Raw genomic sequence first — 27,359 nt, 5'->3', positions numbered from 1 at the left:
GGCAGAACTTTTTCTAAATTTATAGGAAGGTTAAAACCAAAAGATCATCATTAAATCAATTACAGAGATTTTAAAAAACTATATCCCATATGATTTGGACCCATTCTCCTCCACCCTCCCTTTCCCGGCTCCTGTGCCCTTTTGTTTGCTGGCTGAGACAATGCTTCCTAGACACAGCTAACTGTAAAAACAAAATACTACTTCTCATGTTCTCACACTGCAATCAATCCCTTGTCTCTCTCTTCTCTCTAACAGCAAGTCCAGAAGAAGCAAGAGTTCAAAGCAATGCCCAGAACTGATAAGATCTCTGCAAAGCAGTCCTGTGGAAAAGCTCTGTCACTGGGGTCCCAACAAGATCCCTGGGACTTCCTACCAGACTAGACACACCAGGTTCTCTGGCTCCACAAGGCCTGGCTTCTGGACTAGACTGGCCCTTTATTGCAGAGAGTAACAAATTCCTTCCAGCTCCTCTAAATCAGGCATTCGATGCCTTGATCTCCCAGGCATTCAGCAGTGCTGGAGTATTTGTTAATGATGTATCCCAGGTACATATGCAGCATCTGTTTCCAGGTGCCACGAGGTCCCTGAGCTGATTACCCGATTCATTTTTTGCTCTCTAGAGACAGGTTTATGTTTAATCTTTTATTGCTATTAGATTAGATGACTATTGTCCCTGGGGAACCTTTGCCATATTAGATACATTCCTGAAACCCAGACATAAAAGTTGTCATGTTCAAGTGAATGTCTGTTATCACCCTTCCTTAAAGAAGCAGGAACCTTTCCTACTAAAAGAATAATCAAACTGTATAATTTAGAAATGGAGAAAGGGAAGTTTTTGTGACATCAACAGTATGACTAATCTCTACCTTAATCTGAGAAAGTGTATTCATTTGAAATAAGAATGTGCAGTTCCCTGTTCTCACAAAATGCCTTTGTGTTTAACTATGTTGCTTAATGTTTATTAAAGTGTGCATTGGTGTTTTACAAAAATGCTTATTACCTTGTATCAGATAATACACCATTATAAAATGAAGCTGATCTTTTACTATGAAGATAGTAAGTACACTATAGTTAATGCAAAAAATGAAAAAATATGACCATATGCAAAATCCCACCACCTATACATACCCAGAATGTAATACAAAAAAGATTATGGAAAACTGGAAGAGCAATAAGAGAAATAACAACCATCATTTTATACAGCTACTTTTTACCATTTTGGTACCAATATTATTTTCTCCCTGACTCTTTTTTTCCTCGTGCATGCAATCCCACTTTCCCCCCAACTTTAGGCAAGCTTTTGACTTCTTTCTGATGGGAGTGGCTGGTTTGGCTGCCTAGAAAAGGACTAATAATCCCCAACAATTAAAATGGATTCACTAAAAATTAGTCATGCTAAATGAATATCTTTCCTCTTAAAAAGAAAATTAGATGAAAAAAAGAAGTCTTTTTATTTTTGTTTCCGGAAGGCACTAGACAGTCTCCCATAATTCACTTAAGGACCGTATAAAGAGGTACTGGATAATAAAGCAGATACACATCCGAGAGTAAATAAACAGCCTTGTGTATTCATTCATATCTGCATGCATCTAGTCAACACACAGTGAGGACAACTATAGCCAAATTCTGTGATAGGCACTGATTTCAAACACAGAAGCGAGAATACTAATCTATTTATGAGCCAAGTGCCAGCAAACCACAGAGAAAGGACAACCGATTTTGGTGGGCGGGGAAGAGAAAGGTTCTGTATTTGAATAGGCCTGGGAGGAAGGCTATTTCAATAGGTAACACTAGGAAGATAATCTGGAGCTGGGATTTTGAATGGCTTTTCAAATCAGTCAAAAGAATTCAGATTTGTCCTATAGACAAGAGGAAACCACTGAAGGTTTTTACCACGGGAGGGACACGAAGGGATCTGTGACTTAAGAGAATGCTGAACGCAGGGCAGGAGTTGGAGGTTGGAAAGTGAGCGAGGAGACAAAAAGTAGTGCGGGGGGCCTGAAGGAGGCCAGTGGCAATGGAAATGAACCGAGAGAAAGGAAACTGAGGGCCAGATCACAAAGGACTTGGTTGTGAATTAGAGGGAAGGAGGGAGAGAAGGAGGGAGAGAAGGGTGCTGGGCAGAGTGATGGCCTGGTCCCATGTAGCTAGCTGATAAAGGAGGTGGAACAGGCTAGAAGAGGGAGAGGTGTCCAGTTTGTGAAATCAATGATCTGAGAAGACAGACGCAAAGAATGTGAGATGGAATCAGCACCACCACGGCGGCGCTCCTCGTTAAGGCAAGAATCAGCTGGGAAGATCGGCCCAAATTCCTGGTTAAGGATCGAGGACACGGAGCGTGGTTCTCTAACGTTTTTCTGCCTCAAACTACCCTTTTGTCAGTAGAAAACGAACCCAGTAATTACAAAGAACTGGAGAAGAACCAAGTACCAGCCAAAGCGGTATAATCACAAACAATATCAGCCATCACAAAATACAGGCTCCAAAAAAGTATTCCTGCAAATATGAATGCAGGAACAGTAAATGAAACCAACTACAACTCAAGACAACCCTACTGGTTCAGGGCTAACAGAGTCCTTAAAATCGCCAGAATATCCCACACAATAGGAGCTTTGTATTGTTCCAAAGCACCATGTTGTGGACTTTTTAGCAGAATACTAAATTAGGACTCCCCCCTCCCTCACTGTACTTTCCAATACAGACTTGCTCATTTTAACGTAGAAGTGCCAAATTTTAGTAAGCTTTCATACATTTCTCAGGAGTTTCCTAGTAGGTAATATTTAATTATTCAAAAGTATAGGAGTTCTAATTTTTTATTTTTCAGAAATATCCATGAGGATTACCAGTGAACTGCAGATGATATTCTAAAAAAGAAAGCCTAGAGTGGAGAGAGTAGTCATTTTCAAATGCATACAAGACACTCATACAGAAGTGAGAACAAATTACAGCTAGAGTCAGGACTAAGTACTAATGGACGACCCATGGAGGGTCATAACTTTCAGGTCAATACGTAGAACAGTCTTCAATAATCAGAGACACCCCAAGTAGAATGAGCTTCTACTTCTTCAGCTTCTTGAGGAAGTCCTCAGGTTCTGACAGTGGATAACCAAGTCAAGAATAAGGAATTGCTTTGCCCAATTAGGACCCAGTCCTAATGGCCACAACACACACAGAAATGCTATCAGCTATGACCTTCTCCGCAGTCAAGAAAAGATAGTTTAAGACACTTGACAGGGCTTCCCTGGTGGCGCAGTGGTTGAGAGTCCGTCTGCCGATGCAGGGGACACGGGTTCGTACCCCAGTCCGGGAAGATCCCACATACAGCGGAGCGGCTGGGCCCGTGAGCCATGGCCGCTAAGCCTGCGCGTCCGGAGCCTGTGCTCCATAACGGGAGAGGCCAACAGTGAGAGGCCCCCGTACCACCAAAAAAAAAAAAAAAAAAGACACTTGACAGCCTACCCGTGTCTCTCCTTCTCACCCCAAAAGCAAAGTAAAAATGAAAAACGATGTGGGGCAGAATGATAATCTTTTTTTTTTTTTTCCTGCTTACTACCTTCTGAACGTTGAGATATTCTCAGTTCAGAACAACCAGAAACAATGTAGGATGAGTACAGCCAAGTCTTTTAAATGTATCGAGGTGGAATGTAGTCTGCTTTTTGGAGCTACCAATGAATGAAACCATGGATAAAAATGTTATGTCATTTGTTTCAGATTTGCTGTGCATTACTCAACAAAGAGATAAACCTATCTTAGCAAGTCATGAAATATTTATTGAAACTAGCCAATCCTCAACTTATTTATTCTATCTCTATTAAAAACTTACTTTACTTCAACTTACAAAGAAAAACAATTAAATGTGTGAGGCAGTACATAGTTTTTCAAACATCTTTTAGGTGGATGTCAGCAAAAAAGTTTGGAGAACACTCCTTGAACCCAGAAAATTCCATTAAACCACCTATTTTTTCTGATTAAGGATCACAGTGTTCCTTGACCTCTTAATCTTCTCTTATTTTATAGTCAGTACCAAATGCTGCACTCCTCCGTGGGGACATTTTTCACAAGGACGTAAGTTTCTACCTCCAAGATTTCCTACCTACCAGACAATAAAAGAAAGCAAACATAACTGCTCTGACAGACAAATACTTCAGCAAAAAAGAAAAAAACAAAAAACAAAGCCTGCTTGATTTCCTGGACCATTGGATTATTCTCCAAGTCAAAACTGCTAGTGTTAAAACCACAAATTCCAAGTATCTACAACACTAGGTCTTAAAGGGGAATCACTCTACAGTTGTTAGGGGCCCGGTGTGTCAGGCCACATATGAGTTAAGCATTATTCATAATAGGTTAGTTATAAAACACCTCTAATAGCACAGCAAACTTTACCTGTGCTCTCATCACAAAGAGGGGTTGCGAGCTGCCCACTGCAGTGCCACCTCCAGGCCTAGAAGGACAGCTGTTGGTTTGTATCCCCAGGAGTACCCAGGTAAGATTTGAAACTGGCCCCCTTACACTGGAAGCCAGGAAGAGACCAAAGAAAAAGGCAGCCACTCCAGATTGGTAGGTGGCAGGTAACAGGCAAGGGGACTTGTCTTGGGTGGCTGCAAGACAAGTAAATCTTTGCACCCTCCCGCCAGAACTAAGAGTTTATATGCTGTCCTTAAGGAGGTTCAGCCCTGCATACCACCCAGATGGTCTCAACAACACATTACCCTCTCAAGGCTGCATCACTGAAATGGCTCTGGCTGTGGCAATGGTGGGCAAAACTTATATTCCAAGGGCAGGGGAGGGGGTGAAGAGTCTGAATCGCCCAGGTCTGGCTTTCCGGTCAACTGGGAGCCAACGTGCTCTTGATGACCTCCTCCAACCATGTCCAGAGGACTATTTCTAATAGCAAAATATTAGAAACTTAACATGTTCAACCTAACGTGTAAGGGAGTGGTTATCTAAATTAAGACCACACAATACAATATTAAGTAGCCACTGAAAATTATACTTACGGAGAGGTTTTAGTGACATGAAAAACATTTATAATGTAAAGAGGAAACAAAGCAACATATAAAGTTGTAATGAGACAGTAGGTGAATGAAAGTGCCCAGTGTAGTCCCTGGCACATAATAGAGAACTCAATCTGTCGTTGACATTCACTGAATGATCTAAAGTATATAAAAATCTTGGAAATAAAGCTGAAGGAAATGTGGCAAAATAACAGTGGTTGCCTCTGGATAAGAATTAAAGGTGTTTTTTTCCCTGCATATTTTTTAATGTTTTCATTTCTTTTTTTCTATAGTAAATATTTACTTTAAAATTAGGAAAAGGATTTAAAACTAATAAAACAAAAATGTTCTCTTTAATTCTTCACACTGTAGGAGCTGACCTTTAAGAATAAGGACATCTCCAACCCATATGTGTGTGTGTGTGAGTGGGGTAATATATATATATATAATTTTATTTATTTATTTATTTCCCCCTGTCAACAGGTGTTGGCTATTTACCAGTAGCTACTAAAACCTGCCTGAAGGAAAGCCTGGCTACAGGTAGTACCAGGTGGAAACAGAAGCTCCTAGGGTTTAGAACCAAGCTGAGTGGACAGTGCTCATAGCACAGAGAAGCAGACAAAGTAGGCTTCGTAAGACATGTTCCAAACCTGTATGTCATGGTTTGTTTGAGATAAAATTGGAATATTTTATGATAGAAGCATTATTCAAGGTGACATGGCTTTCTACAATTGTAAAAGTATTGATGGTAATACTTATAATAATTATTAATGATTAAAGTATTTATATCTGCATAGCACAATGCTCATTATAACAGTAATAGTGCTTTTTGTAGTTTTTCTAGCCTTAAGAGTTCAGGATCCACTTAGCGAAAAACAGAATATAGACACTGTGAGATACCAGACTAAAACCACAGGTACCTTCCATGTTTACAGTACTGCCAAGTTTCCAAGGGCATTATTTTATTGATTGAATATTTATTCTCATATGAATAGGGGGATGATAGGGGCCTGGGTGACCAAGCCTTAGTCAAGGCTGGAGCCCATTTCTCCTTTTTTTGTCCCTACATACAAATTCCAACTTGTTTAACCATACTGTGCCTCATCTCCTATGGTGTAAAATCAAAAAGATAATACATCAAAGGGTGGTTGGGAGGATTTAACCATTAACATATATAAAACACTTTAAAAGAATGTCTGCAATCAGTAAACAACTACGTATCAACTATTAGTATCATTACTCCAGAATGAAGAAAATCTACCTTCCTTTCTAAGATCTTGAAATTAAATCTATGTCAAGAAGTCATAAAATTGAGAGAAAACTGCAAACTTGATATTGAGCTTCATACCCTCTTATTGTAATGATAACCACTGCCAGACCAGCTTTTAAATGCTTAAGGCACCCTTAGACTTCAAGAGAAGTCTCACACATTAAAAACAAAAGCTTCAGGATTAAACCTTTTCATCAGGGTCCCCCCCACCCCCCACTGAGCCTCCTGAAACAAGATCATGAAATTCTCAACTTCAAAGAGTTCAATTCCACTGAACCCACTTCACCTGAAAAAGGCAATTACCCCAGTTGGAGCGGGTCTAGCATCTTAAAAACTTTTACATTGTATTAACACCACCTTTATAAGTAGAAGGAGACAGGCAATTGGGCCTACAAGACAGGAAAACTTGAGGGTTTCACCCACTATTACCCATACTGAAGATTTTTTAAAAATTATTAATAATTGGGGTAAATCCAAGTACTAAATGTTCAAATTTTGCAGTTTTAAGACACTTACTAAAATAGTATTATTTAACTAGTTAAAAAAATTGACAAAATAGTCAAATTAGGCTGTATTTTTAGAAAAGTACATTTGGCTTCGGAAGAGGCTTTTTTTTTTTTTTTTTTTTGGCCACACTGTGCGTCTTGTGGGATCTTAGTTCCCCAACCAGGGACTGAACCCAGGCCCACGGCAGTGAAAGTGCTGAGTCCTAAACACCAGACCACCAAGGAATTCCAAGGAAGATGCTTTTCTAATAGCAGGAAACACACAAAATGGTCTTTAACGGGGTATCGGTTTTCATTTTTTTAAAAAGTCACTTTAACATGTTTATGTATATACACGTTTGTGTGTACATATATAAACATAAACTTTTCTAAGCAAATGTCTATTCTCTCCTAACAAAGATAAATGATAAACATGCATTTCATTCATCTTGTCAGTCTTCTTCAAAGAATGATCTTTTGTACTGCCCATTAAGCGTTAACAGTCAATTCAAAAATTCAGCCTCGGGACTTCCCTGGTGGTGCAGTGGTTAAGAATCCACCTGTCAATGCAGGGGACAGGGTTCGATCCCTGGTCCAGGAAGATCCCACATGCTGCAGAGCAACTAAGCCCATGTGCCACAACTACTGAGCCTGCGCTCTAGAGCCCATGCGCGCCACAACTACTGAAGCCCGCGTGCCTAGAGCCCATGCTCTGCAACAACAGAAGCCACCACGATGAGAAGCCCACGCACTGCAGTGAAGAGTAGCCCCCGCTGGCCGCAACTAGAGAAAGTCTGTGCGCAGCAACGAAGACCCAACGCAGCCAAAAATATAAATAAATATATTTTTAAAAAATTGAGCCCCAGAATTCAAAGGATCATTAAAAAAACAAAACAAAACAAAAAAGTCCCAGGATGGGTGTTAAAAAAATTAAGGGCTGAGGGACTTCCCTGGTGGCACAGTGGTTAGGAATCCGCCTGCCAGTGCAGGGGACATGGGTTCGATCCCTGGTCCTGGAAGATACCACATGCTGCAGAGCAACTAAGCTCGTGCACTACAACTACTGAGCCTGTGCTGCAGAGCCCACGCGCCACAACTACTGAAGCTGGTGCGCTCTAGGGCCTGTGCTCCGCAACAAAAGAAGCCACCGCAATGAGAAGCCCGCGCACCGCAACGAAGTGTAGCCCCCGCTTGCTGCAACTAGAGAAAGCCCACGCACAGCAACGAAGACACCACACAGCCAAAAATAAATTAACTAATTAATTTAAAAAATAAAATAAAGGGTTGAGCTAAAACATCTGAAATTTATCTTTAAGAAAACGAAGTTATATAATATATATACATATATATACTATATTATATATACATTATACTTTAAAATATGTGATCACAGGTTTGATTAAAAACAGTAGGGGTCCCCTCCCCAAAATACATTATATCAATGATATTTTCCTTATCATATTACAATTAGAAACCCAAAAAAAGCTTTAGAAAGAAAAAAACTAAAATATGAAATCCCAAAGGAAAGAGAATTAACTCATTAGAAAACTGTATGAGTATCTGTCCAGCAAAACTGCTTCTAATCAGCATGTCTAATTATTTATCTCAGCAAAGATAAGTGTAAATCTTTTTCATTTGTACATTATTTTGGGCAGACAGGCTTAAAGTTAAATTTTAGAAAGTTCATAGTGGGTGAATGACTAAACAAAAGGGTTCCTAAAAATACCTGTCGTTCCAATATACTAAGAAAAATAACCTTGAAACTAAAAATCATGAGTTCTCAGTACAGAAATGAATCATGATAAAATTATAAGCTTGAACTTAGATGACTTAACAGGATCTGTGCTTTGGGATGATTTTTGCTCAATGAACTTAAAATTACAAATCCATTCTAGACTCTAGGGCAAACTTTTTTAAAAAAAGGATTAATCTACCTCTAAAATAAAATTATTCTAAGTCAAATATAATTAAGGATGCTGTTGTTTAAAAATTCTGAGTAACCATGCCAACTTCACGCATCTGTACCTGCCTGTATACACACACAATCAGAATACAAATAAAGGAATGAAGTTATGAGCTTTCAATAAAGCCTTGTTATATTTTCAATAAAGCTTTATTTTCAATAAAGCTTTCAATAAAGCCATGTTACAGTTTCATTCAGATTTCCTTAGGTTATCAACAGGAATAATATCTGTGGTATAGGTAACTTTTCTAAGGTAAACTTTCCCAGATAAATGCCTGTGCTCTTCTAACAAAGATAAATGGAAAGTAAGTGGAGCAGACAGATTTGAAGCTAAGAATAAAGGTACAGAGCAAAGGCAAATTGTGTGGGCTGTTGTCTGATTCCTGTTAATAAAGCCAGCTCAGTTCACCTGTATCCAGACACGAAAAATTAAGCGAATCATGGCAACAATTTTTGGATAACTCATCTCAGGAAATATTGGACCTGAAATATCCAATCATTGAACCAAAGATGAATTCTTGATTTGCTGTACTCCTTCATTTTATTTTGTTGGCTTAAGACAGGCTAGACGGTTATTTTATGCTCTCCTAAGTATTTTTAAGTCTCCATCCCTCTCAAAACTTTCCCGCTGACTAGATAGATTCTCCCTAGAAGGAAATACGCAGAACAACTCTTAGATCTGGAGGGGACTGACTTTGGAGTTAAATTCCAATGTGAACCTGACACTTTTAGTATTATCATCTAACATTAAAAGCACCAAGGAGCCTTCTTTAGACCACAAAATTTAACTTCCAATTTAACAGAAGGCCTATGTAAACATTTTACCACCATACGCATAATATTTATTACTAATGCAAATATAGAGATGGATAATCATAAAATAATTTTGCATTATCCCTGGAAATCCTAAAAAAATTCAAAGACTGCATGGATATACATCCTTTTTTTAAAGCTACATAAAAGTTCAGATTAAAGTTCCTTCACAACATTCCATTATTTTCTAGGATCATAACAGATTCCAATTTTCCTCTGTATACTTTTTCTCAGTGTTCTCATTCTTAACCTAGTACATATTAGGCAACATCTCAGTGCTTTCTAAAGTTTATTGAATGAAATGTTAAGTGCCTCACACTTAGGATTTTCAGTCTTAAGGCTAATATGAACTGTGATTTTCCAAAATAAGTGGCAAGCAACACACTGTGTACAATGTGGACACAGTAGTTTCCTAGACAGCTGATCAAATTTGTATTTGCTGTAGTGTCATTGATTAAATGAGACACCGTGGCCTTTTCTGACTCATGACCACAGATTGTACTGTTTTCCAGCCACTTTTCTTACAAAAGCATACAACAGGTCACAAGGAGGATTTTAAAGATCAATGCAAAGCAACTGTCACTACAGGAAGAACAACAGTCTGCATTCTAAAGTTTCATAGACATTACGATGCTATATTTTGAGAAAAATCTAACACAGGCTTATAATACTTCTATAGTTTTTTCATACTGAAATTGTACATTACTTTCCAAACCTCACATATAAGAAAGAACATAAAGATGTACAATTCCTTTTACTGATAGTGTTTCTTTTATTATTTTTCCTTAGTAAAATCCAATTTGTGGATAAAGTTTCCTTAGCCAGACAGTATTTACTTCTAAAAATTCCTACACTATCTTATAGACCCCAAATACAGAACTCAAAATATAAAAACAATAAAACCCTTATAACCATTACCACGGGTGGAGGGAGGGGAGAAAGTCAGAAAAATATACAAAGCTGGATGTGGAGGATGCCAGAGGGGAGCGGGGGAGGGTTTCGTGAGGTTCTAGACAAGCCCTGTGATGACGTCACCTCACATACATAATGTTACAGCAGTCAGCACAGGCCTCCTGCTTTCCTATTGGTGGACACCGTGTCAGCCGACATCAGAAGATAATCATCATTGGCCAGACAATTACAACTGGAGCAACTAGCATCCAGGGCTGCTAGCACAGGCCTGACAGGCTGCTGAAAGAGAAGGCAGAGCCCAGCTGCCCTTCTCACTCAATGAATTTTATGTCACCTTACCAATCACTAGGCGGTTTTGCTCTCTTGATGGCAGCCCTTATAAGTTAAGTCAGCTATTCGTGAAAGTAACAGGTAAAGGCCAGACATCTCATAAAAGAACAAAATGCCTCTATTTTCAATGCCATAAAATCACAAGGGCTTTTCTGTGTAAAATCAGAAGTCAAAAATGCTGTTGAGCTAAAAGCAGGCACTTTCCTCCACCTCATGCAAAACACTTTCATTTACCAGATAATATTACCCAGGATATTTTTAACTTGACATATAATTTCAAGATGTGGCTCAGGATGATTCTCCAAGGTATAATATTTATTACTTTGCATTTCCATAGCTTTTCTAATCTATTACATGTGAAACCACCTGCTAGAAGAGTAAAACAGTCTATAGTATTTATCCTGTGTCTAGAACAATGCATACAGGGTTAATCATTGTTTAAGCAGCAATTAACTTGATAAACTTCCCTCAGTTGAACCCTTTAGTTTATAAAAACACCACTCCAAAAATGGGTCCCATTACACTAATATGTAATAAGGTAATGAATATGGATTATAAGATAAGTTTAATAAAGGCCTTCAAACAATATTCAAAAGGTAGTTCAGACAGCATACTGACAAAACAGCACTCCTGGCCTTCCTCACAATTCTTCAAAAGACAGTAAGTGTAACTTATTTCTGAGAGATAAGTTATAATTCTCTAAATTGAGTTTTGACGTAGCCTCTAAATTGAGGCTATGTCTAAGGGATTTTTAAGGACCACTGAAAGTGCCTTGTCAAAAAATAGAGTAGAAACTTCACAACATTGTGTTCTTCCTCCAGAAGCTATTCAAGCCATTTTTAGTTAATGAGTCTGGGAAAGGTAAGACCTTGTGTTTCCTAAACTTCCCCTGCCCCCAAGAGGGCGTAAGCCTTGGTTATGGAGTGCCTTCTCCTGTTAACAAGGGAAATGAAAAGGAAATCTTCATTTTCTTATATACCTGGTTCAAAACTTTTTGGCTGTTGAGGTTTTGGGGGGAGGCTTATAAAACTGGGACCCAAGGATATTGGGAGAAATACATACACCCTGGGATAAAAGAAGCAAGACAATTAAGGTCAAAGAGAGAAGTCAGGAAGGGGAAACCCTAGTGTGTGACTATGACATAGTATTCAAAACGCAAGGGGAGGCCAAGTATGTTACGCTTCGAGTATTAACAGGTAGTGCTGGCAATAAAATGGACACCCATCATCATTTTAACCCACTAGACAACCCTTTTCCCCAGCATCTGCCAGGTACAATGCACTCTTCGAGGTGCTCCGCAAAATCAAGATTGGAATGAGACAAGAACCAATGCCCTGAAGAGATGAGGGTCTAATAGGAGGCACAGACACACATGCAAATATTTAGGCATATGAAGAAAAGCCAGGAAAGACATTGCCAGATTAAAGGTACAGATAAAGAGCTAGGAGGAAAGTGTGGCAAGAGCCCAACAAGCGAAGATTAATTGGCTCACTTTTGCCATTTTCAGTCCCCAGAGAGCTAGGCCCTGTCTGGTTGAGTGTGTACTTGTTGAGCGAGCGGAGAAAAGAGGCGGGAAATGGTACCTGGAGGTGGAGGAGCCACAGACAGTGGCCTCAGAGAAAAGGCAACAAGTGAATAAGAGACAGTATCCACCGCGGAGGGGCACTGGCCCACAGTGAAAACGAGCTGCCGGCGCGAGGGGAGGCCGGCTCCAGAGACGCAGGTTCAACAAGGGTGCAGCAAGCTGGAGACAGGGCGGACGTTAGAAACCACAGAGCGCGCAGGGCCAACGGGGGAGGAAGATGGGCTGAGCCGTGTGGCAAGCGAACGCGACAGACAGCTGCAGAGAAGACTAGAGCCTTCGGCTGGCCCGCCGTGCCGCCCGCCACCCCGGGCCACCGCCCCCGCCCTGCCTTCAGCGCCACCCCCTTCGCGGGAGGAGGAAGTGCCGCTGGAGAAGGTTCCCTTGGTGGCGCCCGAGGGGGCCTGGCCTCCCGGAGCGCCGAGGCCTTAAATGCCTAAACTCCTACTGGATCGAGCCTCCCGGTGCACAGCCGTCTTCCGGACCCACCCTCGGCGCTTTCGGCCTCGGCGGCCCAGGGGGCGCCCCGGCCCCGCGCCCCGTGTGCTGCCGCACTTCCCGGCTTCCCGAGCGGATCGCGGTCCCCTCCTGGCTTCCGGCAGCGGCCCGCAGCGGCCCTCCGGCCCCCGCGCCCTCGGAAGCCCCCAGCCACGCCGCAGCGAGCGTGAGCGCGCAGGGCCGCGCGCCGGGCCGGTCGCGCCCGCCCCAACAGGCCGGGCCCAGTCGGCACGCACGGCGCAGGGGGCGGGCCCGGCCGGGCTGCGGCCGCAAATGGCCCGCCGGTCCCGGGCGGGCTGGCCGGGAGGGAGGAGGCGGGAGCGGCGGCCGAACCCTCCGAGGCTAGTCGCGACTCCCGGGGGCCGGAGAAAAAGACGTTGAACCCCCACCACCCGGTTCCGGTGCACGGCACCCCCTATTGCACCGCTCCCCCGCCCCGGCCCACCGGCGCGCCGGCGTCTCTGGTTTCCCATTGATGAGATGGGGGAGGGAAGGCAGGTCGTGAGGGCGCCGGGGCAAGCGCTCGCGCACGCGGCGGGCGGGATCCCCCAGATCCCAGGAGGGAGCCCCCTTGGCCGGACCCTCTCATTCAGCACCTGGGAGGCTGCCAGCCGCTGCCCAGCTTGGGGGTGCGTTGGGCTTGCTCTCTACTGATCGCCAGACCTGGGGTTAAGAGGAGTAAGAGAATGTCTGCCACAGCAGCTCGATCTACAGGGAAGAAGCGAGATGAGCACACACACCCTCACCCTGTTAAATATTGCAAGGTGACACAGGATCGCTTCCCACACAGGGATTTTCAAAAGGACTGGCGGAGGGACACAGTGAACAAGAAAGATGCTTTACCGGGTTAGAAGTTTGTCTGGGGAAGAGCCCCGAAGGACTCTGCGGACCCGGAGGTTTTTAATCCGTGTCTCAACTCCAGTCAGCAGTTTCCCACTGAATTAGAATTGAGTGTGTCCAAAAGGCGTTTCCGTAAAACAAACTTAATAATGGCGTGGCTCCACTCGCTCGGGTTCATTCATTTTTATTACTGTTTTCATTGTCCCCTCCTCCCCCACTCCCCGCCTCCGTCTCTTTATGAAACCGGAAAGGGATCCGCGTGGGGAAAGGGGTCCAGGAAAGGAGGAATCCGGCCGGGGAGCAGCAAAGAGGAAGACAGTGAAGTAGCAGAGCTGCAAGGAGAAAGGAAGGGCAGGAAGGATGGGGAGAGGGCGAGGACCAGAGAGCTGAGGACGGCGGGCCGGAGAGGGTTAAAGGGAGCAGGCAACTGGGTCCTCCCTCCACTGCCTTTCACACTCTGCTTGCGGGAGGCCAAGCAAGAAAACCCAAATCTAGAGGAAAACAAGGAGTAGCACAGGTAGGGACTGTGGCATCTCTCCCGCCTTCCCTGTAGCACAGACATCTACTCTATGTACACACATATGGTCTATGTTATATAATCTATGTTAAAGATGCATGTGTAGCCACGGTTCACCCAGGGGCACCCACAGACTCACGCGCTTCATGCAGCCCCAATGTCTCCTGCACCCGGGAGACCCGGGAACTCAGCGATCCGCTCACTGCTGCTCGCGGTTCCTCGCTCGATTCACGCCCCAGAAAGGGAGTACCGACATTAAGGCACACCGGGAAGACGCGCAGGGCTCCCGGGGACAGTATCACGCGAAAGCATCACCTACCAGTTTTCCTGCATCCACTGGATGGCTTCATTCTCGTTGAACTGCTTTTCGAATTCATATTCTTGTAAAGTCAACACTGACATGTTCATTGGGGCTGATCTTCGGAGTCGCTACGTGTTCTCTACACAAAATAAAATAATCTGTAAAGCGCTTGATTTCGAGTGCTCGCCTGTCTGCTTCCCCCACCCACCCCCCTAGGTCTTCCCCTCGCCGCTCGGTCTCCGGCAATCGGTCTCCCCCAGCCTCTCTCAGCTACGGTCGGGGTTGAGCATTGCCTGTGCCTCTGCTCCCAGCTCCTCGCTCTGGGACTCTCCTCCTCCGGGCGTCCGCATCCACAGTAGGAGGAAACGAATGCCTTGCGGTCTTAGTGCCCGCACGTTTGTCCATCACCCTTTTTACTTGTCTACGGGGAAATCTCCTCCCCCTCGTGCGATCTGACAAATTAACCCTTTGCGAGGGAGACTGAGAGAGAGACCTCTCTAGCCCTGGGGGGCAGTTTTGTTTCCGTGAAGGTGACTAGGGGAGTAGAGGACGGGCTCGGAGAGGGAGGAAGTGGCCTCGAGGTCATTCACAACCCCCCAATCCCGACCTCGTGGGCCGCCTAGCCTGGCTTTTGAATGAAGTTTCCGAGAACCGAGTGCAGCCCCAAGGCGAGCTTGGCGAGTAGGTGATAAATAGTAAAACCTGCCAGCTCTCTCGCAAGAACTCCAGACAAATTTGCGCTGAAATCCCACGTGAAAGGAACGCACTTCCTACCTCTTGGCCCCCGCCGCACCCTCCAGGTCACTCACCTCTGAGCTCTGGCTTTGACTTACTTTAACCTGGGGCCCGGCCCGCTGAGCTCGCCAATCAGCTGCTGGCTGGGGATGCTGAGGACGAGGGTGGCGGAAAGTCGAGAGTGACTAGTAGCCAGAAGAGGGAGGGAGGTTAGATGGAGGGTTTGGGTACGGGAAAGGGTAAAGTTAATGAGCTGAGACAAAGCGGGGGCAGGAAGTTAGCAGATGGGAGAACTGGACCAACTGGTCCAATGCAAAAACTATTTGTATGCGTGAGAAATTCGCTTTATTTATTGTACGGTGGTAGATGGAACAGAATCACGTTTGAGGAGAGGGCTAAATGTAATGTTGACCTCCACTGATCCCCCAGTCTCACAGCAGTGTTTTAACCTCTGCTTCCATATACACCCATCTTTCTTTTCTCAGAGGGAAAAGTATTTTTTACTCTGTCCATCCCTCCACTCATTCCTCACAAGTTAGGAAAAATGAAATGAGACATGGAGGCATCTGATAATATAATCTATGCATGTAATTGTAAGCTTAAAACATAATAATAGTAAGGAACCTATGCTTTAAAAATCAGGTGGACATTAGGGCCAAGAAGAAAATTCTTTCTCTCTCTGTACCTCCCCACCTCCAAGGCAGTCCAAAGAGAGGGTGTTTTCATTTAAAGTCAGGTGCCTGGAACCACTGAAAAGTGGGAACTGCGAGAAACATCTCTGTAAATGAGGAAGGTATAATAAAAAGTTAAAGAGTTTTAAAAATCCAGTACAACTATATATATATATAGTGTGTGTGTATATGTATATAAATTAATTTATAAGTTGATGCTCCCAAACATTCCATGTACAGGCTTTCCTCATATCTCCATTTAAGGGTGTCATTCTAGAGACTTCTGCAGTGCAAGTCTGAGTGAATTTGAAGGTAAAGCCTAGACCAAAAGACTTGGCAGGCTTTAGGTGGAAGGTGGGTGTGACCTGATGAGAGATAAGGATTTTAGCACAGTACCTGGACCTGTGAGTAATCAATAAATATTTGTAAAGTTAAGTGATTAAGTAAGTGAAAGGAGGGAGGGAAGTGAGAAAGGAATCAGGTGTGAGAAAATCCAGCGAATGTTTTGCCGTATATCGCAAGGATAAGTCCTACTTTTGCCTTAAAAGGATTCCATTTTTAAACTGAGTACTATTCTCAGTACTCAGGCATCATATCAATTATAAACTGGTATGAGAAATTCTCATTTACTATGTTTCTTATTCAAACAATGTCTGTTATTACCTGTTTATTTTCTGAAGATGGAGTTGGGGTTATGCTAAAAGCAAATATCTGATCTGTTCTTAACAGTGTCTGAAGAAAAATTACTTTAACATGGAAGGTAAGTCCCTATTTCTTGACCTTTAACGTGGACACTTGCCAAAAATGGTAGATTCTTGATAGTACTACGTGCTGTCGAGAGTGTTCAGAACACGCACTGTCAGTGGTAGTGAAAGCTAGTGACTTCACCTGGAAAGCAATTTGGCAGCCTTTTAATCATTTTAAATACACTTATCCTTTGACCACTTATTTACTAGATATTGCATGAGCCTGTGATCTTCTGAGCTCGTGGGAGTCAGGGGAAGAAGAGAGACAGGACTCCTGCTCTTTTGGAGCTCACCTTCCAGAGCAGAAGGCAAAATAATTTCATATAAGGTGACGTCCTAAGATTAAAATTAAATAGCATCATCTGAAGACATGGGAGTGCTCATGTAAAGCCCCAAAGGCTTCACTGAGAAGGTGACTATGTGTGTGTAAAAAATTAATACACAGAAACCTCAATTAAATAGAGTCAGGAGACCAGAAGGGGGAGCTCTCCTGCCCCGGGACCACAGCAGAGCCCAATAGGAAGAAGAAAGACTTCCCTTTTTTTCCTGGCAACTACTCAATCAATGAAAAGCCATGGACTCTTTGTTTACTACTGCCCTCCCCACTTCCTTTTCCCCTCTATCAGAGTGTTTTCCTTCCCTTTTTCTCTGATGACTTGCATGTGGTTTGTCATGGCTGCACACCAGGAATTGCAATTCTCTGTTGATCCTGGATAAACCCACCTTTACTGGAGTAATAACCACCAGTCTATTTGTTTTTGATCAATAGTTGAAACCACAGTGACAAAGAGTCAGCTACCTTTTGCAGAGTGTTACAAGAAGCAAGAGCAAGTAAAAATGCCCTAAAGTAAGAAATGAGTTTGCAGGACTGAAGACAAAAGGCTGGTGTATCTCTAGGTCATAAGGAAGGAGTGACTGACAGGTTGGAGAGGCACGCAGGGGTCAGGTCTTGACTGACTGGTAAATCAAGATAATTGGATTTGATTCTAACTGCAGTCGGGTGGGGAAATATTAAACGGAATAGCAGGATAAATCCTAGTAATTCCACTACTAGGGACTTACTCTGTGGATACACTCACAAAGACAGTTTAGATATACGTATAAGATGTTGTTCAGCACTGTTTGTAATAAGAAAACACTGGAAATAATAGGGGGCTAACTAAATGATGGCTAATATTAACTAAATGATGGCAAACTCTTATAATGGAATATTATAAAGCCTTTTAAAAAGAAATGGTTCTGGGGCTTCCCTGGTGGCACAGTGGTTGAGAGTCCACCTGCAGATGCAGGGGACACGGGTTCGTGCCCCGGTCCGGGAAGATCCCACATGCCGCGGAGCGGCTGGGCCCATGAGCCATGGCCGCTGAGCCTGTGCGTCCGGAGCCTGTGCTCCGCAACGGGAGAGGCCACAACAGTGAGAGGCCCGCGTACCGCAAAAAAAAAAAAAAAAAAAAAAAAAAAAAAAAAATGGTTCTGTAGGTTGCAATACCCAAAGAGCTTCCAGAAATTTTTATAAGGAAAATTAAAAAACAAGGCACAGGATATTTTGTATAACGATACATTAAGAAAAATATTTACAAATGTACATTTTTTTTTGGGAGGTGGGGAAAGACAATTTGTTGGTGATGTACATATCTGGGGAAAGACCTGGAAGCAAACTAAAGAGAGCTCCTATCGTTTATTTTTCCACAGTATTTGAATTTTATGTTATATTGTATTCCATTAAAAAAAAAAGTCAAGAGAGGACTTTCCCTGGTGGTCCAGTGGGTAGGACTATGCGCTTCCAATGCAGGGGGCCCGTGTTTGATCCCTGGTCAGGCAACTAGATCCCGCATGCACGCCGCAACTAAGATTCTGCATGCCGCAAGCAACTAAGATCCATGTGCCGCAACGAAGACTTGGCGCAGTCCAATTAATTAAATAAATAAATATATATACATATTTTTTAAAAAGCTGTATGGCCTTAAAAAAAAGAAAGTCAACAGGAGTTAGTTGAGTAGCGAGATAATGGGTTATTTTTCTATTAGAAATAAAATATTTTAAATGGTGATTTTTCTATATTTATTTTACATTGCAAAACATACACTAAGACATGGCTATTTGCTTAGATCTTCTTTTCTTGCAGAGGGGCTATAGAAAGTTAGGAAAGATGGAGGGGAATGTTGGGAGGGTGTCCAGCAACACCACTAGGAATTTTTATGAAAAGATTTATTGTGTGTGTCTCTGAACATAACCAGGTAGGTAGTTAACATTGAATATAAATAACTGGGGCTCAAAAAGTAACAGTTAATTGATATTTAGTAGTAAAATTTTCAAAATTAGTTCAGAGAGTAAGGAACATTTGAAAGACAGAAATTTATTGCAAAGATGAATGACTGCTAAACAAAAGATCTGGAGTTTTGTCCTGACTCTATTCCAGACCTGGCTATTGGTTCTTGGGGAAAGTATGTCGATCCTTTCACTTCCTTTTCTATATATAAAATAACAGTACTGGGGTGGATGATACCAGCTCAGAATTTCTCTGGTACAGGCATATGTTAAAATACACTCACTGTTTCTGGCCCTAACACTAACCTAATTTTCTAGATCTCTATTCCATAGGTGAGTTTAGCCAAGCTGAACCATTTCACATCCTCTGAACATCTTAAGTTTTGGCTCCTTTTGTCCCATCATTCCCTCTGCTTGGAATACCCTTCTCCCTCCAACCCTCCATTTCTCCCTGGCAAATTCAGTCCATCCTTTGGATATTCACAGGCTACTCCCTACTTGAGGCTTTACCTATTCACAAGTAAGATCTCTTGCTCTCTCACCTCCTAAACTCCTGAAGCGCTTGTTACCACAGCTCTTAAGCCCTTAGCCATGCTCTACCTTGTAGGAGATTATAAACCTTAAGGGCAGAGACAATCATTTCCTGACTGCCTTAGTTTCATAGGGCTGCTGTAACAAATGACTACAAAAAAAACATATCACCCCTGAGTTCTATAGCTCTGTTTCAACAGACCTAGATATTTCTAAACTGGAAGACAAACCTAAAGTAGGTGAACCTGTTTTTCCTTGAACTCTGATTCAGTTGATCCCTTTAGAGATGCAGGAATCCAAGTTATAATTTCTTCATGTACCTTCTTTGATGCCACCAAGCTGGCATTAGTTCTGGGCAAAGGGCACAGGTGGAAAGGGACTACACCTCTCGAATACAGTCGTAAGTTGCAGTTTTATTCTGGCCCCACTTGCAGAGGTTGGCAATACAGGGACCACATCTGATTTTTTTCCTGCGTAAGCTTTGCTAACCTAACTGGAGATAAGTTTCCAAAAGTTGGAAACCATACTGACTTGTAAGAGAGAAATGCTTTTTTGTGTTCTTAACATTGGAAGAAAACCCAAAAAACAAAACAAAACTCATCCACAAGCTGCCAGAGAGAAAAATCAATATTCAGTTCCTGATCATTTTTACCTTCTTTTTCTCTTTCTTTTCATTTTCCCTTTAGGCCTCTCTGAAAATTATAAATTTTAGGAAGAATTTTTTTCTCAAAGACACAAATTTATTTACCAACCAAAGAGGCCAAGGAACATTTAACTTTTCTGACAGAACCAAAGTGGCTCTTCACCTCCTCACAAGGTTTTTGGTTGGAACGCAAAGTTGGGGCCCAGAGTCTCCCTAAAGACCCTGGCAGGGCAGAGGCCTCCCCTAAGCACTGGGAGGAACAGGCTGAGCTGGGCACTCGCCTGCTTCTGCCACCCACTGCCCTCCAGAGATGCTCTGTAGGTGCCTAGGGTGGCATTCTCAATCTCCCTATCATGGTGCCCCATCAGAGTCCAAAGTATCTTCTTCTCTTGCCCCCAAACTATCTTCTTCCCTTGCCCCCAAAGCATCTTCTTCCCTTGCCCCCAAAGTGTCTTCTTCCCTTTGCCCCCAAAGTTTGGGGTGTGTCTGAGCCACCTCAAACCCCATCCCAAGTAGACCTGTCCTAAAAGATCTCATCATAGTGACCAAGACACCTTATTAATCTTGTAAGGGACTGAAGGAAATATAAAAGATATCAAAATTGTATGTAAATAAGAGACGTACAAATAATTATGTAAAAATAAACTCACACTCCAAAATAGATACCTACAAAAGTTCAATTAAATGAGCCATGAGCACAGCAGTTCAGAGGAAGAAACTTGATTTACGAAAATGTAATAAGAGAACGTGATAGGGGTTCAAAAGTCCAGTTGAACTCTAGGGCTTTTACAACACTGTGAGCATGTGCCTTCCACACCACAGATAGTTTCTGTCTGAAACCCTCTGAGTTTGTGAGCCAAGACTGTTTACTTTGGGAATAGCAAAAGGCAATTAAGGTCCAGGGAATGAGTTTTTCTTGGCCCTTGGAGCATGTCTGGGAAAGGGGATCAAGGAGGTAATGGTCTCCTACGTCTCTTGAGTTTTCTTTATTCAGATGTATTCTGATAAACTTCCCCTGTTTACGCTCAACACACAGAATTATCTGGTAGTACAAAGATGTATTTGAGATATAAATGAAAACCTAAAGAAAATCATTTGATAATGAAAGCAATTTCTCATTATTGCTATTAAGATCAAAGTGCCCCTGGAGGACAATTGGGCAATCTGCAGGCTAAGGTAAGCCTAGGGCTACTTTAACATTATTATTAGGATTCTCTCTCTCTCTATATATATATGTATGTATGTATGTATTAATGAACTTGCTGTTAGGAAATTGCATTTACTCATTATCTGTGTTAGTAGAAAAGAGGAGATGCATGGAAATATATAATGATGAATATATTTCCTTGAATTACAAAGAAATACCCAGACCCTCTCCTACTATCCCTCTGATAAATACTGGTCCAAACTATGAAGGAGGCCTCAAAAAAGGCCTGAGTCTCAGTGAGTCCCTTTCCCACCACGATCCAAATCTCACCTGTCAGAGGCACGTGGCAGGACAGGAGACTGTGGCTCAGCCTTTCTCTCATGTAAGGTTTAGGAGGGTCTTTACCACCTTATAACTTGGGCTAAAACAGTGAATACTGATTAAACTCCTAAAGACTATCTTTTCAGCCTGTTCCAGAGCAAATAACCTAAAGGAACAAAAACAAAAACAAAAAAGCCTCAAATATCTTGATTATAATGAAACTATGAAGAGTATTCTATCTCGTCTCAGTATTAATAATTGTGTCATCTTAGGTAATTGATTTATTATAAAGAATAATGTGAATTATATCTTCACTGTTAGAAAACTTGGGGGCAAATCTGGGACTCACCCTTGTAGCAAGTTTTTAGCTTAATATAATACACATTTTAAATCTTATTCCCATCTCCATCTTATAATCTCACCCTTATTACCTAGGAGGCAGGGTTCCCAGGGCCATTATGTATAATTTAAGTTTATAGGCAACATCCCTTTCGTGATTAACTTGTAATAGGATACAAAGATTCGTCCCTATTACACTTTGGGAAACCCCTTAATTCCATGTGGACCCTGTCAATCATGGGGCTGCACAATTCTCTCTCTTACCTATATTTCCTTCTCTGAAAATGAGGATTAAATACACTAAACGGCTTAATGGATAATCTATGTAATGTGACTAGCACAGCGCCTGGGAAAATAACAGGCATGATAATCACATTATGCCCTTTCCTCACGTCCCTGCAGCACAAGAGAGGTGTAGAAGATAAGAAAGGCAAGCCACTACCATGCTAGAACTGGGGAAATACTGGGGTCTGGAGAGGTTGAGTGGCTTGTGCAAAGGTATTTGTTCTCAGAGCCTGTTCATTTAGAAACAGGGAAAGCCTCATACTGGAAATCACTGGTGCTCGTGACTTAGCAAAGTTTCCTCCAAGAGAACAGTAAACTGAGCTTTAGCTATGATCTGGGAGAGCAACTGCCACCCTGTCAACTTTCATGACCTCCAGGGCCACTTGGTGTATTTAGATCCATGAGCTCCACAAACATTACGTTCTTTAAAAAAAGAAAAGCAAACCCCCCACAGTTTTATTGTAAAGCAATATAACATTATTAAAGAAAAAAAAAACTGGTTGGAGGATACCTCTCATAAGGTCTGCCTGCTAACAGACTCTGTGTTTGTCCCTTGCTACCTGGGTGACCTGGGCAAATTATTTATCTGTCTGTGCAATGTTCTCATCTAAAAAAAGAAAAAAGAATAACAGTACCTACTTCATAGGACTGGTAATGAGGATTTGTGAAAGGGACCAGGAACAGTGAGCAACACATACATGTTTGGTAAATAAAGAAAAATAAAAGCAATAACTCTCTGGTGTAGAATAGTGACATCTGGGCTGAGACTTGAAGGAATTTATTTTGCAGAAAAGGTAAGAAGGCATTCCAATTTCTAATTGGAAAGAAAAGCACTTGCAAAGACATGGAAACACGATGATGATGATGGTGATGACCATGATAATGATAATAATAGAAAACCAACTACTGAAGATAGACTATGTACCAGACCCTTTATATACTGTACCTCCTTTAACCTTATTAACAACTCTGCAGTGCAGGTTTTACAATATAGTTAAGAACCCTAAGGTTTAGATAAAATGATGAGAGGCAGAAACAGGCACACAATTCCAAGTCTGGCTGAAGTTTTTGCCCATGCTTGGAGAATTTCAGTTTCCCTTAAACCTTGGGTACAGGAGGCAGAATGTCGGGAGATAAGCTAGAAAGCTGGCCAGAAGACAAATCTTTCGTTGTTGTTGTTTGTTTTTCTTTTTCATCTTTGTTAGTTTAGTGCCTTTATTTTTTTTTTAATCTTTATTGGAGTAGAGTTGATTTACAATGTTGTGTTAGTTGCAGGTGCACAGCAAAGTGAATCAGTTATACATGTACATATATCCACTCTGTTTTAGATTCTTTTACCATACAGGTCATTACAGAGTATTGAGTAGAGTTCGCTGTGCTACACAGTAGGTCCTTATTAGTTATCTATTTTATATATAGTAGTGTGTATGTGTCAATCCCAATCTCCCAACTTATTCCTCCCCTACCCTCCCCGCTGGTAACCATAAGTTTGTTTTCTACATATGTTTCTGTTTTGTAAATAGGTTCATTTGTAACATTTTTTAGATTCCTCATATAAGTGATCTCATATGATATTTGTCGTTCTCTGTCTGACTTCACACAGTATGACAATCTCTAGGTCCATCCATGTTGCTACAAGTGGCATTACTTCATTCCTTTTTATGGCTGAGTAATACTCCATTGTATATATGTACCTCACCTTCTTTATTCATTCATCTGTTGATGGACATTTAGGTTGCTTCCATGTCTTGGCTATTGTATCAGTGCTGCTATGAACATTGGGGTGCATGTATCTTTTCGAAATATATCTCTGGATATATTCCCTGTAGTGGGTATTGCTGGATCATATGGTAGCTCTATGTTTAGTTTTTTCAGGAACCTCCCTACTGTTCTCCACAGTGTCTGTACCAATTTACATTCCCACCAATGGTGTAGGAGGGTTCCCTTTTTTCCACACCCTCTCCAGCATTTATTGTTTGTAGACTTGATGATGGCCATTCTGACTGGTGTGAGGTGATATCTCATTGCAGTTTTGATTTGCATTTCTCTAATAATTAGCAATATTGAGCATTTTTTCATGTGTCTCTTGGTCATCTGTATGTCTTCTTCGAAGAAATGCAAAAGCCAAATCTTAAAGGATTCTGTGGGTCATTTTGATTTTAAGCAATTTGTACCTTATTCTTTATATAATGAGGAGCTTCTGAGGAATTTGTCTGCTACGGAGTAATATAAGTTTTGCAATTTTGAACAATTATAGAGTCAAGAAAGCGTTGTGGAGGATGGATTTTTAAAACAGTAGTCTGGTTTGATAGAGCAATTCCACTGTTATTGAGTATATACCCAAGAGATGTGAAAAAAAGTGTTCAAAGAGAAACTTGTACACGAATGTTCATAGCAGCATTATTCATAATAGCTCCAAAGTGGAAGCAACACAAATGTCCATTAACTGGTGAACAGATAAACAAAATATGGTATTTCCTTCAATGGAATATTATTCATTCAGAAAAAAGAATGAAGTAGTGATACATGCTATAACATGGATGAATCTTGGAAATATTATGCTGAATGTTAGACTCCAGTCACAAAAGATCTCATGTTATATGATTCTATCTATATAAAATGTCCACAATAGGCTAATATACAGAGACAGGATTAGACTGGTGGTTACCTAGTGCTGGGAAGCATAGGTGTCAGGGTGAGAGCTAAAAGGTATGGGGTTTCTTTTGGGGGATGATGGAAATGTTCTATTGACTGTAGTGATGGTTTATATAACTCTGTGAATATACCAAAAACCATTGAATTGTATACTTTAAATGAGTGAGTTATAAGGTATGTGAATTATGTATCAATAACGCTATTACAAAAAGAAAAAAAAAATAGACAGGCTGGATACCAGCATTCAGAAGGGGAGTGTTGTGGAGGAGAGAACTAATATTTTGGATAGCCCTAACAAATGACAAGCAGGGAATAAATCTTTTCACATAGATTATCTCATTTACTTTAATTCCTACAACATTCTCATGCAATAAGATTTTTTAAAATCTTCAATTCACAAAAGTACAAAACTAGGCTCTTTGTGACTCTGTCCTTGGCATTTTCTGGAACATAATGCTTCCATGTGGATCCCTCCCCAGAAAGCTTATTTATTTTGTCCTTCATTGGGTTTTTATTTATTGCTTTTTTCTTTCTCTATTCTAATGAGTTGTTGTTTTCAATGGTCACTCGAGGTTCTTTTCTAGGGCATTGCCCCATTCAAAGCATATCATTATTCATTCAGACTTTGGTGTTCGCATACAGATGAAATCCTCTGATACTATGCTAAAAGGAGTTTTGGTTTTCTTATAGTTTGTGAAATAATTTTCTGTTGTCCTACATATGAATGGGCCCAGCATTCTTTGATCATTTTTCTTTCCTTCCAGATTATGAGTGCCATCAGAGGTGAAATAATTGCAAACAATTACAATGCAGTGTAAACGGGTAGTAGGGGTTATAATAGATCGCTCCTTCACTTACTATGTTCCAGGCACTGCTCTAAGCTCTTTACGCATATTATCTCAGATAGGAACTCAATAAATATTTGTGGAATGAATGTTGTATTTGAAGAAGCTGGAGGCTTTGGAGAGGGATTCAGAGATGACTTTATGTGGCAGAGGATATCTGAGCTGAGTCACTGAGAATTGGTAAAAGCTTACTGTATGTAATGGTAGAGAAATGCATTGTAGACCAAGGAACACTTCTGGGGAAGAACTGAGGTCAAGATCATTGATAGAGAAACCTGAATTTAGTTCCTGCCTGAGTCTCTCACTAACCATGTTATCTAGGATTCCTAAACTCTTCTAGATTCAGTGTTCTCAACTGTAATATAGGATGGACAGAACCTATCTTTTAGGGGTGTTGTATAAAGAGTTTAGAAGAGTATCAGGCATAGAATTCTAAGTGTACATTAAACATTCTTCTTAAACCTCAAATTAGATTTTCTAGATATATCTTCCTGCTCCTGAAACACTTTAGTGACTAGGAAACATATCTCCTTGGGAAACATGCCTATTTTTACACCCATCTATTTTTAGTAGATAGAAAAGGCTCAGTAGTAGTTATTATTATTTCCAAGCACGGCAGTTGTCTGGAAAGAATGGATTAAGGGTATCAGTGATGAGGTGGAGACAAAACAAAACAAGAGCTGGTAAGGTGAATGTCTTTGTCTGTCATGTTAAGGGATTATGGTTCCATCCTTTAGGTCAGTGTCAAAAACTAAATGCCTTTAGAAGACAGTTTTCGCTGACAAATGAATGAAGTAAGCAGGCTATTAAAAATTGTGTTATGTTGACCTGGACACACCTTGTATGCATATTAAATAAATTGAAATGGTCTTCACACCTCAAAGGATCTACTTTTTCTCATTTTCTGAATGCATTTCTATTTCAAGTCTATCTTTGCTTTCCCTACTTGAACAGAAACACAGGTATAAAAATATTTCACTTTCCTCTTAATTTAAAAGAAAACAACACCACAAAAGTGGTGATAAATGGTAACCAATACTTGGCCCATGTGGAAAGACAATAAGGCATGGTGGGGATTGTGCTGAACTTGAAAAGTAGGTCCCATCTAAAGAAGGCAGCAGCTGCGCAGCTCTGGCCACCTGTGGCCTTGTTTGAATGCAGGCCAGGGTTGGCCAGATCTTTAATTTCTTAAAAAAAAAAAAAAACTAACAAAAATTTTAATATGAATTGTGTATGACATGTTAAGATTTTTAAACATTGGCCAGAAATTAATTTTCAGTCTGCAGAGGAGGGGAGTCACCAAAGCAGCTTGGGGGGTGGGTCACAGGATCAGATATGGATTTCTGAAAAAGCACTGAGAGACCAAATTAGAGACTGGACTGGGGACTAGAAAAGGATTTTTATGGTTGAAGAGAATAATATTGAAGGCTAATTAAGGTCATGACAAAGTGGAGAAGAGAGCACAGACTTGAGAAAAAAATCTGAAGTGAAACGTTCGAGATTTGGGACTCCTTGGAAGAAAGAAGAACAAGGAATCAAGTGATCCCCTTGTTTCGCTCCTGAATGGTGCCATTAGCTAAATCAAAGTTATGACTAGGCTGACAAGCCTTTTCTACCCCTAATATGGTGTCCAAGAGCCGACTGTGGGAAAGGCAAATGGGAGGAGCA

The 27,359-nt window shown here is 41.5% G+C and overlaps 1 protein-coding gene across 3 annotated transcripts in view; it reads right to left on the bottom strand.

The window, feature by feature from the left end:
* ELOVL6 (ELOVL fatty acid elongase 6) overlaps nucleotides 1–27,359 on the bottom strand; it is a 165,612-nt gene that overhangs the window by 120,683 nt on the left and 17,570 nt on the right. The window contains exons 2-5 of one of the 3 annotated variants that reach the window (XM_079920795.1): nucleotides 21,577–21,733; nucleotides 15,926–16,018; nucleotides 15,339–15,425; nucleotides 14,524–14,644 (exon numbers count right to left, since the gene is read on the bottom strand). In XM_079920795.1, the coding sequence (XP_079776921.1) occupies nucleotides 14,524–14,612 (89 nt within the window). In that variant the 5' untranslated portion in view covers nucleotides 14,613–14,644; nucleotides 15,339–15,425; nucleotides 15,926–16,018; nucleotides 21,577–21,733. Of the gene's footprint in view, nucleotides 1–14,523; nucleotides 14,680–15,338; nucleotides 15,426–15,925; nucleotides 16,019–21,576; nucleotides 21,894–27,359 lie in introns of those variants that run through there. The other 2 variants (XM_079920796.1, XM_079920797.1) reach the window with 2 other exon arrangements.

Source organism: Stenella coeruleoalba (genome assembly GCF_951394435.1).
Source record: "Stenella coeruleoalba genome assembly, chromosome: 4".
NCBI lineage: Eukaryota > Metazoa > Chordata > Mammalia > Artiodactyla > Delphinidae > Stenella > Stenella coeruleoalba.
This window is presented reverse-complemented; position numbering and strand designations above follow the sequence as displayed.